Source organism: Dermacentor andersoni, chromosome 1 (assembly GCF_023375885.2).
Source record: "Dermacentor andersoni chromosome 1, qqDerAnde1_hic_scaffold, whole genome shotgun sequence".
NCBI lineage: Eukaryota > Metazoa > Arthropoda > Arachnida > Ixodida > Ixodidae > Dermacentor > Dermacentor andersoni.
In genome coordinates this window covers 136,034,592-136,046,806 of record NC_092814.1, presented here as the reverse complement: position 1 = coordinate 136,046,806, position 12,215 = coordinate 136,034,592, and the positions used below count along the sequence as shown (strand labels likewise).

General features: G+C 44.0%; 1 protein-coding gene across 1 annotated transcript in view; it reads right to left on the bottom strand.

Annotated features, from left to right (window-relative positions):
* LOC126543350 (synaptogenesis protein syg-2-like) overlaps positions 1-12,215 on the bottom strand; it is a 961,852-nt gene that overhangs the window by 234,980 nt on the left and 714,657 nt on the right. Inside the window, exon 5 of the mRNA XM_055062075.1 lies at positions 1,302-1,505. Within this exon, the coding sequence (XP_054918050.1) occupies positions 1,302-1,505 (204 nt within the window). The remainder of the gene's footprint in view (positions 1-1,301; positions 1,506-12,215) is intronic.

Genomic DNA, 12,215 nt, shown 5'->3' with positions numbered 1-12,215 from the left:
TCCGCATAACATTTTTGTTACAACTTTCTTTAGAGAAGACTTAGCTGGCATCTTTGCTTGGCATGCGCAATATACATCTTTATTTATTTCGTAAAAACCAAGCAATTGTCTAAATCAAAGCATCTCCACTTCAATACATTTGTTGCGATTGTCCTGAGCGAAGCCCTCTGAGCAAGCACCAACTGGTGCTGCTTCATCGATAGCGGTAGCTGCAAACCAGAAATGTGATTTCCTCATGCAGATGTGGATGCTTTCAAGCGACAAATAGCCCTCCCCACGTGCGCCCAGCATGAATAGGACATTTGAACATGCGGAATACGTAAAAATACTTCTTTATAAAAAAATACATATTGTGATTCGCGTGCTTAAGTAACACTTCGATCATGAGACACAAGTAATAAAGCCAGATATTATTACAATTTAACTGTAACTCATTACAAGTATACGTTTAATTTCCCTTCCATGATACTCTCACGTTGCAATAACGACTGCAACAGTCATTACAGGTGACTTTGTAACAGTAGCTAGCTGGTGACAGAACTGCCATCAGTAAAAGGTAATCAATGTCCGCGCGATAATATTAATTTTAATTTCTAACTTAAGGTGAAGGCGAAATGAAGGTCAAACCCTCCAATGTGGTACCGTCAGGACGGATTTTTTTAAGTGAAGCTTTCTTTCACTCTTCCTCCTCCTCCCCCTCCTCCCCCTCCTCCTCCTCCTCCTCCTCCTCCTCCTCCTCCTCCTCCTCCTGCTCTGCTGCTGCTGCAGCAGCAGCAGTGACAATGCCAATGCTTAACCCTCTCAGGGATTATGAAAGATGGCGCACAACACCATCTCAAGCAAACACCTCTCTCTGCGTGTTCTGTGTGCTATGCAGACCAACAGCAGTGGTAAAGTTTAACATAAACTCCCCACTCTTCTTTTGAACTAAACATTGAAGAAATTAAACATTCACCGTCAACATCACCCCTAATTATCCTCCATCAAAGCAAACAGCAAAGAAAGCTTCGCTTACACCGATACCCACAGTGCGTCAGATCTACATAATTTTTAGCTGACTTTTGAGAGTACTTGGTTTCGCCTACATCGCTGACGTCTATTATTTTTTTCTCATAGTGATTGCACAGTGCCTTAGAAAGATCTATTCCACAGACTCCTGGTTAGATTAGCCACACGCACGCGAAGTCAAAGGCCATGGCCGAAATTGCAAGGCTAGTAGGACCGGCCGGCACTTCGCATAGTCGGTATAATGAAAGCTATAGCGACAAAACCAGGCTGGGCAGCGCATCGTGCAAGCTTACGGTGCAGGTCGACGGTGACAGACGATTTGATGGGCTGGGTCCCGGTGCCACTGGCCGCGGCGCACGTGACCTCCGTGCGGAAGTGGCTGCGCTCCAGTCGTTGCAGCTCGATCCACGACAGCGTCTTGTCGTCTTGCAGCTGCGTCACGGCGCGGTTCACCACCGAGTGGCCCACGTGCCATGTGATGGTCGGAGATGGATGGCCTGCGAGCAACGACAGGTGACAGCGTCGTCATTTACTGAACGCTTTATTGCTGTCAGTGGTATAAAGAAGAAAAAATGCCTCGCCTGCACGCTCCTGCACTCCCATCTACTAGGAATAATTAGATATGAAAGAAGATTGCGCTACTTGATACTACAAAGCAATTCGTCGCTGTCCCTCCCTGTCTCGGCCCCTCTATATGAAATAGATAAAGAAAAAAACGCTGCCAAACGCGTGCCGAACGGCGTCAACAGGAGTGCCCCGTGGCTAACGAAGAGAAAGGCGCACGTGTGCTCAGGTACCTTTATCAGACAGTACATCAGCTGCATCGAAGCGGCGCTTCGTATTCGTGTTACGATGTCTCGTTTTGTTTGTCCTGTGACCTCTTTGTTTACTGCTCCGAAACTGTGACCCCAAACAGGGCACTTGTAGTATCTTTCTCTGATTATTTTATAGAGGTGCTTGTTGACAGCGCTCACAGATAAACATACATTTGCAGATTAACCAGCATCGTTTAATTTAGGGTGCGAGAAAGAGTAATCACGTCGCTCTGACCGGTGGCTCTAGGTTTTGGGAGCTCTGCTTTACACACTGGATGTGATTGCGCTCGATACAATGTACAGAGACGATCATACGCGAGTTCCCATAGCTCGCGAGCCTGCTTATTGCTTTTATGGAATGACAACCATATCTTATGAAAGCGGCGCTCGGCTGGGCTCACTCCTTGGGGTAAGCGCCGCCGTAATACGGCGACGGCAGAAAAAGCTGTCGCAGCACTGGCCTTTGCAATCGGTTGTAAGCGGAAAGCGCTGCTGATGACCTATCACTGTTGTGCTGAAGGGGGAACTTGTTGCCAGAAAGACAAGCAACACTCGAATCCAAACGAATGAAGCAAGCAATGTCGCCGGTCGCGGAATCCAATAAAGGGCGCTTGTGTCTGCCCGCTTATACATAGATTCGTCATCGAATCTTCAAGATACGCTCACGGCAACGAGGTAAATTCTTGTAGGTGCCAAAATCATCAACTAGCGCGCCTACGAAACGATACACGGTGGGCCCGTCTTTCAGGAAAGTACCACGGTTCTGCTGCTTTCAAGAACCATGCGTTACTTGATAGCGCGACCGCACTGTCGCGCGACAACAGAAATGCGATAAAGCCGCCTAGCGAACGCGAATGAAACTCGCGTGACACTACAGGATGGCGAAGACGTTCAAGAAACTTCGTACCCTGACAGCATGTCTTGCGCCGAGCGGCAACGGTGAAAACATACCCACGTAAAAAAAACTCATCACTCCGTGAAGAAGGACGAGCAGGGAGCTGTCGTGTGTCTTGCCTCAATCGACGCATCTATGCATACATAGGTATTATTATTATTTTTATTATTATTATTATTATTATTATTATTATTATTATTATATGACGTGGATGGATGCTATGAGCGTCGCCTTTGGAACCGGGTAGTCGGCAGCGCCACCAAGCTATATGCACACTGTTACCACAACACGCAACGCACACTCGTGGTAACAGTGTGTATAGGACACAGGTGGCCGTTAAACCGAGCCTCAAGGCGAGCGACGATATGCGTTGTCCTTGGCGCAGCCAGAGGAGTGCACAAAACAAAACAGGTTTGTGTATAATTTCCGATTGAGCATATACTTCCCAGTTAACTAGCCGGATGAAACCCCAGATCTGGGAATATTGGGCCGTTATTTCATATTGTAAGTTTGGCTTCATATACTTGAATGCAGTCTATGTTCTGGAATGGGCGGCATTTATTCTTTAATGTGAAAAATGGTTTAACGTCATCTAAAGAAGCTTCTTCGCATCCGAGCATCGTCCACTGTGGTTGCCATTATCGCAGCCATCGAGATAGAAGGTGTTCATTTTTAAGCTCTACGGAATTTTCAAAAATCGGCTGTTGCAGATAACGTGATTAATGTCCTTGAGCTGGATTATTCAGAGAAGCGCGCATTATTTGCAAGAAAAATCAAAACACATATTCAAGTAATTAAATCAATTTTGCTAATTCACTTTCTAATTAATAACTTTATGGCACATATTGCAATTTAAGTATTGTAGCCGGTAAATTTGCAAAGCGCGTCCACATGGAACCAATTTTCAGAATGGCACATGTTTGGAAATATGCGCCATGGAAGGAGCCCAAAAATCACTTACATTTTTTATCAAAACGTTTTTTTATGCATTGAGGCACAAAAGTAACTGGAACACGCATGTATTTAATCCCACAGTTTCAGAAATAATATCTCAAAACTGGTGCAATCCTGCAAATTTATTTCAAGTGGTACGTTCTGCAAACTCCCCGGCTACAATTCGTACATTGCAATAAGTGCCGTAAAGCAATTAATTTGAAAGTTAATTGGAAAGTTTTCGTTTTTTAGTTTAATATCTGTTTCAATGTCCTCATCTTTGAATAATACAACTCAAGGACAAGACTTGTGCTATCTGCCAAGGGTGAATTTTGAAATTCCGTAAATCTTTAAAACCTCTTACATCGATATTTCTTAGCTTTGTGCCCGTGATTTCTACAATAACGACATCACTTTTTATCGCTTGTGTCGTTTCTGCCTTACTGGTGCCGTTACATTCGTCAGGATTCCATCAACAACAAATGTTATTTAATCCTAGCACGGTTTAGCCGTGCTTTACGGCTAACATTTATCAGTTTTTACTATGTACGGTGTTAGTGGCACTTTTATCTTGTAGGGGCTAACTTCTGTGTTTAAATATAGATATATTAAGACGCTGATTTCTACTACAGCTCATTATTCTACCTTGGCAGATCAGCTATGCATATAAAGAAAAATTTTTTCTCATATTATAATTCGGTGACACAAAATAGGCGTTCGAAAACACAATTTTCTTTTTTTTTTCAGGGTAATTAACATACAAGATACTATCACCAATGTGATGTGATCTTCTCCACTTAGAACTTTAAAAAATGAATGAATGAAGGGTCGAAAGTACCACAGGAACGTGATTATCAAATGTGGAATATCAAACGAAATCCAAGACAATTAATTAATTAATTATCCACCGTGCTGGCCTAGGGACTCTCGGGTTGCGCTGCTAAGCCCGAGGGAGTGGAATCGAATGCCGGCTATGGCGACCACATTTCGATAGGGGCGAAATCCAAGAACGCCCGTGTACGTTAAAGAACCCCAGGTGGTCAGAATTCATCCTGAGTTCCCGACTACGACGTGCCTGATAATTAGATAGTGGTTTTGGAATGTAAATTATTTTAAATACTGAATTATACTTTAAAACATTATTTAAGTGATTATTACAATTACACTGCAATGGTTGTTTTCTTCCAGAATAAGTGTCCAAACAAATAATAACGTTCCGTTCCGTGTCCAGCGGGGTGTCGTGTCTTCCCTGCTGTCCATACCAGTGTTTTCTGCTGGAAACTTTTCCTTGCAGTATGCAATCGATGAGCGCATGCAAACATTATTCTGCGTATGCATTTCGAGCTCGGTCTCGAGATCGGACGCAGCGTTAATACTTCACTCCGTTACACGCAGTCAAACACAAAGGCTTTGTGGAACTCAGTCGTTTTCACGAACACTCACCTTCACCCCCTGGCCTGTGACTTACAGTTTCTTCTACCACCTCGACTAACACAGTGTGAAGAAACTTTCCTCTACCATTGGTGAATTGATGTTGCGCTTACTATAGGACGTCGTATTTTCTTATTGAGATACCCGACAGGCATCCAAGGTTTCAATGAGACGATTGCGCACCTGCTTTGAAGTAGCTCAACGTAACATCACTGGAAGGCCAGTGCTGTTGACCGGGACAGAAATACCGGACAAACGAAGACTGTTAGAGCAAAATTTATTAGCACAATGGTCGCAGCGGAAGTGCCCGCTAAATGGAGCGAACAGAACAGTTGTCTTGCTCCCGTCTATGCGCCCGCGAGATAGGCGGCGCCACTGAAGAAATGCCATCTATGATTGAGAACGTGAAATAAAGTGTGTCAACACACCATTTTTCCTGCTTTTTCTCTTTAGATCGTTTTTGCTTTTTCTCTCTTGCGGGGTAGCAAACTTGGACCCCTTTCTGGCCTACTTCCCTGCCCTCACCCGTTCTCCCTCTTTTATCTATGCCGAAACATGGAGTGGGGCATTCCTTGTTGCGAACAGCCTTTCAGTGCGTACACACTTGCGCTAGAGCCCCCATGAGACCTTCTTTTGGATCATAGGCTAACAAGGGGACCAATGTGTTTGTTTGAGGACGTTGAACGCAAACGAACCCTTTGAGTTCAAGTTTGCGATCAATCTTGGAAAAGCAAAGAGGAGCCGATAGCACAACCTTTGCGATGCCCTTATCGACAATGTTTTCATCTTTCTTTCTTCCCTACTATTTATTGAGAAACTCTACCATTGTAGAATGTATTTCACCGTTAACTTAAGAACAGCTTTCAGAACAGAACCGAAAATACTCCGTCATCTCAGTTGTTATTTCCCGATGCTTCACGACTGAGTGGCAACAAACAATTCATACTTTCTTGCTGAAACCAAGAAAGTAAACTTTTTTTTCTTTTCGGGAGTCAACAACAAGCATCTGCTTCAAAGGCAACCTTTTCTTTTCGCACTGCAATCGATAATAATCAAAACGCCAAAAACGGACATCAAATTTGATATTTAGGTTCCAGAATATTACTAAGCTACCGTCTTGGATCCATCGCCGCATACCTCTGCTATCCTGAAAAAGAAATCCCACGGAAGCCTTGTGCTTAACTGACAATATCATCGACACGTTATGCGGTGTAGTTCGTCTGCAAGCTACACCGTTGCTTGTAGCCGCCATTCATAAAGGCTTCCGCTTTTTTTCTAGCTTCACTAATGAAGGGAAGGCTTAAGGGCCACTTTCAGGCAGTTTGAAACACTCACGTTTATAATTTACATTTAAAAAAAATAAAGACGAATCAAGCAAAACTTCGTTTCGTGGATCAGATGCAAAGAAATATACCAGTATACTACCATAAGTGTGGCTGCGGAACAAAAGTCAGTTATAATGACAGGAAGCCTCAGCTGATTCTCGCGGAAATCGCAAGCACATAGAGAACTAGGCCAGATGCTCTCTACTTGAATATCTAGCAGCGTACTATGGTATTAAAATGTAGTTGGCGCTGTGTTAACGAATCAGAGAATACATTTACCACTTTAACGGCTTGAGCTTAGCAACTCTCGGTAGATATTAAGCTGAAAAGCACGGAAAGTGCTATCTATCTATCTATCTATCTATCTATCTATCTATCTATCTATCTATCTATCTATCTATCTATCTATCTATCTATCTTCAAGGTGATGTTAGTGCTTGTTAGACGGTCTACACACACACACACACACACACATATATATAAATATATATATATATATATATATATATATATATATATATATATATATATATATATATATATAAGCATTGTTTTTTAATTCTAGCTATCTATTCATGTACCTACGGTCACCCAAAGGGCAATAAAGTATAGGGGGTTAAGACTTTCCGCATGAAAAAACAAACAGAGCAGGGGAAAAGCAATGACAACAGCAAACAAAAAATACAGTTGTCTGACTCTTGACCTTGTACACAGCGTTTCTTTACTCTCAATTCGACACGCTAACACATTTTCCCTCGTTTCCGCATCCTCTCGCCTCACACCCTCTCCCCTTTAGAAGAACCCCACCTATATATACTGTGGCGAAGAAAGCATACGTCGCCTTGAAGAAGACAAGTCCACTTGTCGAAACGTTGGCTCCTGCATTCACCTTGTTCACGTTTTGCTCATCGAAGCACAGTCAAGGAACACAAGCGCTGACGAAGGTATAAAAGATCGCTTCTGGAAAACCTATATGTTTTACCGGAATGCCGAACTTATGGATTCCTCAAAATCCTATTCAGCAAAAAAAAAAAAAAAAAGAGATATGCCGCACTTGAAAGACTTTTGCCATTAAAGGGACTATCGACAGGACTGGTATACTCTCTTGATGAAGTGTTTATGCTTGCCTCTGCTTTAGTTTTTTGCTTTGAATACCACTGCCTCTTGCGTTGAAAACTTGTTTGCATTATTGCCTAGCGCACTGTTAGTTTCGTGCTTTTTTTGCTAGACTACGGCTGTTTTGGACACTATATGTCATGCATGCAGTCTTTCTTTTCCTAATATATAATAGCGCCAAAAAAAAAAAACACACACAGAGCGGCCGTGGCGCCCCATCTCATACGCGCTTCATACATGCATGTGCGTGTGACTCTCATCGCACTCACCATTCTGAACTGTGTTACTGCGTCCCTCATTGGTGTCACTTGCTCAATAATCAACTGCTGCTCCTTTTACAAGTTGCTGTAATAAATGCCGCGAGAGAGAAAACAAAATACAGCTCGCATGGATCACTAGTTGGATCAGCCGCTCGCAAACTGAAAGCCACAATTTCGAATGTTCGAGGACAAACAACCCCAGATACTCAATGAGTGCCGCGTTTTGGATTATGTAAGTTGCTAGAGCCCTTAAATACCGGTTGGTTCCTGGCACGGATCCCACTTTCTCTGCCCCTTTCGCCTGACTATTGTTCGTGATTCCTGCCCTGGTATTGTTGGAATATGGAAGTGTGGTTTAATAAGTAAATTCTTACGGTTCTGGTGTATGGCTCCACATTTTAGCTCGAGGAACATTATAACACGCACATCATGTGGAGCGTGGGTGCAGGCACGGGTGTGAAAAAGACAACATAATTGTTATTTTTCGAGAACACAGTCCTACATAAATTTTATGCGTTTTGGAATGTTGTTACACATTATTAAACAAAATACGAATTTAGATATATAGCACACTGTTCTAATATTATATGGTTTCGTGTGGGGCGCGTCTACTGGTTAAGAAACCAGGAAAAAAAATCATTCGATAGCTCGAATCTAAGTGAGGAGAAACTAACGGTGTACTTTGAATTGTTGGTATCCCGTACGCTAGTACAGTTATGTCTGTATTATTTCAAATATGTGCACTCTGTAATGATCAGAACCGGGCTATATACGAGACATAAAGAAAGCATAGACTCAGACTCGTATTTAGAAGGGCTATTGTTAGTCTTGCTCTAATGTGGGAAAAAAGGAAACAGCGGCAAATTGATGAAAACACAAATTCAAGGAAAAGTGTAAATTCTCTCACACATGATCTCAAGCGTTCACGCTGCAATTAAAGTTGCAATTTACTGTAATTCGGCCAAGGTTGCCATAGCCAACTTTCAACGACTAATGTGGCCGGTAATCCCCCTGCATGTCTTTCAATATTTAAGGTTTCAGAAAAGATCAATGAAACACTGCGGACGACAAGTTTGATGCACTTATGTGGGCAGCACACACCATGACTATTTCGCGCCGGCAGCTCCAGTGCCCCATTGTTTACTGCAGGTGAACAAAAACGAGCTCCTACAGGGGACGCTTTTATGGTATCTCCTTGCTATACAGGAGCGGCGTATCCGAAGGCGCTTTGTCTCTTCTCTGAAAAACAAATATAGCGCTTACATTTCAATGCGAAAGCATTATGTGCCCAATTATGCGAAAATCCGGTGACGTAGGCCGTGGCGTAACCGAGCGATGGTACCAAAATGACCGACGGCGCAAAGAGTGAAAACACGTCATATAATGCTCAGATTGCCGTCAAATTTCTCAGGGACGTTCCTGCCAACAAACAATATATTACTGGCTTTGAAAACGAAATTTGGTACATATCGGTCTTGGTAGTAATCGACCCCGGACCTCCGAGGTGCGAGACGTGCACGCTTCCCCGACCCCACGAGCTCCACGGCTGACTGAACGTGTGGCCTAGTGCGTGCGTCATTGGGCACGTGACGGCGCAGCCAATGGGGAGGAAGTGGCGCCAGGTTATGAGTGTATAAAGTGAGTGTGCACAAAATACAAACATTTCAACAAAGAGACTATAATGCTTTCGCATTTCCACACGTAAGCAGTCTTAAGTGTCTGTGCCAAAATCTTTAAAATCTTTGTTGTTTTGCGTAGAGTGCGTCACATTAGAACCACGTAACGCCATTCCATATTGGTGGAAATAAACTATGCTTGGAGAAATAATAAGTCAGAAAATTGAAAGAAACAGTATTGAAGTGCAAAAAGTGAAAAACAACAACTAATTTGTGAAGCGTGAGAGCAGGTGAAAACCCAAGCCCCGCAATAAAAACAAAACAAAAAGTAACAGTAAAAGCACCGCTCGGTAACCATTACTTTCCTTCTTCCTATTTTTTGCTCAGCGCGTATAGAAGCCGTTCTTTAAAGGCGTCTAGAAAATTTGCAGCTGCGGCCCCTCTATATGAGATGCATCGACGCATCTTGCCATTCTTTTGTTGCCGCTTTGTATATATCGGGCGTTTCACTAATTCACCCTATTAACGAACCTCGATCGACGCTCCGCCGTGCCACGCATCGGCCAACAAAAGCATAATGTTCGTCTCGAGGGGCTTTTGCCCTTGTCGCCATGCTGCCCTCGTTCCTTCGTGCCTTCCGCACGTGCATTCCAACTGCTTTCCTCAACAGACGGCATTGCTTTTCCACACGGAGTTTCTTGCGTGTCGGTAACTTAAGCCTAGAGCAAAATTATTCTCCAGAGCTGCCGTAGGGACGTGATGGCTGAAATGTCAGCGCGTATTGCGCTGCGTGAGTTAGGTAAAGAGAAAACAAAACTAGAGGCGATGAGAAACCCGTGAGACCGAAGGGATCCGCAGGCGTAGGTCGGTTCGCCCGTGGGTGGAACGCCAGACAAACGTTCCCAGCATGCAGCGCGTAGCCTGCGACGTCGAATTAGCAACTACTGGCGGCGGAAATAAGAAAGGCGCTGACGGCGACATTCCGACACCGCGGTGGAGCGACGGCAGCCTCGCATTCCGCAGTGCCACAGTCGGAGGCCATTTCGCAGGCTTTAAGGCGGCTCGGATTCCATCGGAAAGACGCCGCCAAAGCCAACGTATATATACAAGAGAGAGAAAATGGCGGAAGGGCACGCGGAGAGCATGAGGACTTAACACTAAAGCAACACTAAGATAAAGAAAAATCATTTACGGGACCACAGCGGGCATAACTTAGGCGCGAATGGTTCTGTCGCAAGGATAAAGCACGCGTCGAGCAATGGCCAACTATATGCCGTTATAGTTTGCATGCCACACACCAGCAATTTCCGGCCTTGCTGCACGCGCATAAATCCTGAATCATACACGATGAGCGACCTTATATAATATATTCATCGCAAGCAGAGGATTGAATAAAGAGCATGGCATGGATTTTGCGTTCATTGATTCCGCAGAATTCTGTAGCATGAAACTCTCTTCCATAAATGAACCGCTGGCGGAGCGCCGTCTTTCGAGCTATTACAGCTCTAACTACGCAGTTACCATGACTTTTGCTGTGACACTACGTCAACGCAAGCTAACTTATGCTTGCTGGGCTAGCTGAATAGTCGTATGGAGAGATTTGAAACAATCTTTCGGCCCCACAATTTGAACAGCGGCAGTTGCAGCAAACAAATGAAAAGAATAAAGCGCAAGTTGTCATAACCAGAGCTATTGTTCGGAGTGTGACAATTGCTCTGAACTATGTGATATGTCTGCTACGTCGAAATCTAGCGCAGCAGGTAATGTGTGGTGAACAGCGTACAACGTTGGGGATGTATGCCGCGTAAATAAGAAATTTGACATCTTGAGGCCGCCGTTAGACAAGAGCTATTGTGTGTCGGCAGTAGTGCGACATTTAGGCCAATCTTCATCTCCTGATCAAAACCAAGTTTTCGGAAATCTCTCTATCACTCTCTTAAAAACCTTGGCTAGAACGTAGCCGCACTAACGCCCTATGTTTGCTACTGGACGCTAGGACATGCGGTAGCACTTTTCCAGAGCGCGCCGCTTACCCCTCATGGGTCACGCGACGCACGCTTCCTAGCTTTGGCTGCCGGCACTCAAATGAAGCATCGCGCGGGGTTCCTCCTGGGCGCCTTTGCAAGTGTCTTCAAAACAATGAAATTTCGTAAGGGCCAAATGACGGTCCTGAGGAATTTGCATACGCCACGTCTTCACACAATACAATGCATGGCCGCTCTAAGGTGGTGACAATTTATTCCGCCGAGCCGATTTAGTTTTTCGTGAAAGAAGCACTCATATATATTTGTGTTGTACGCTTTCTGTAAAACACTAGCCAGCGTCGTCTCAATGCAGCGATCGCAGGGATTTTCGACAAGCGGTTGGACGTGCTATGTTACCGTGCGACATTTCCAGTTGGCTGAGAAGCGGTACCGCAGTTGCGACGGTGTCTGCATGTAGGCACCCGCTGTCATATAGGCTCCATCCCTAGCCTGTGCGTTTCGTTTTTTTTTTTTATCCGAAATAATTTTTCTCGAGATCGGCTGTGACAGTTAACGTAATTTGGTCTGTTCAGGTGGATCATATATGAAGAGGTGGACATTACTTGCTTGGGAAATCCAAATGACAATGTAGGTAATTGAAAAAAAAAATGCACAAACAAATATTTAAAATGATTAACTTGCAGAAATTGCGGAAATTATAACCGATTCGTAGCGCGAAGTCATATCTGCCTAACAGAAATTCAGAGAACAGAACCACGTTCGATATTTCCGGCACCAAAATGCGCTAAAATATGCGCTAGGAAACCCGTAACAAGAACGCCAGTATATTTC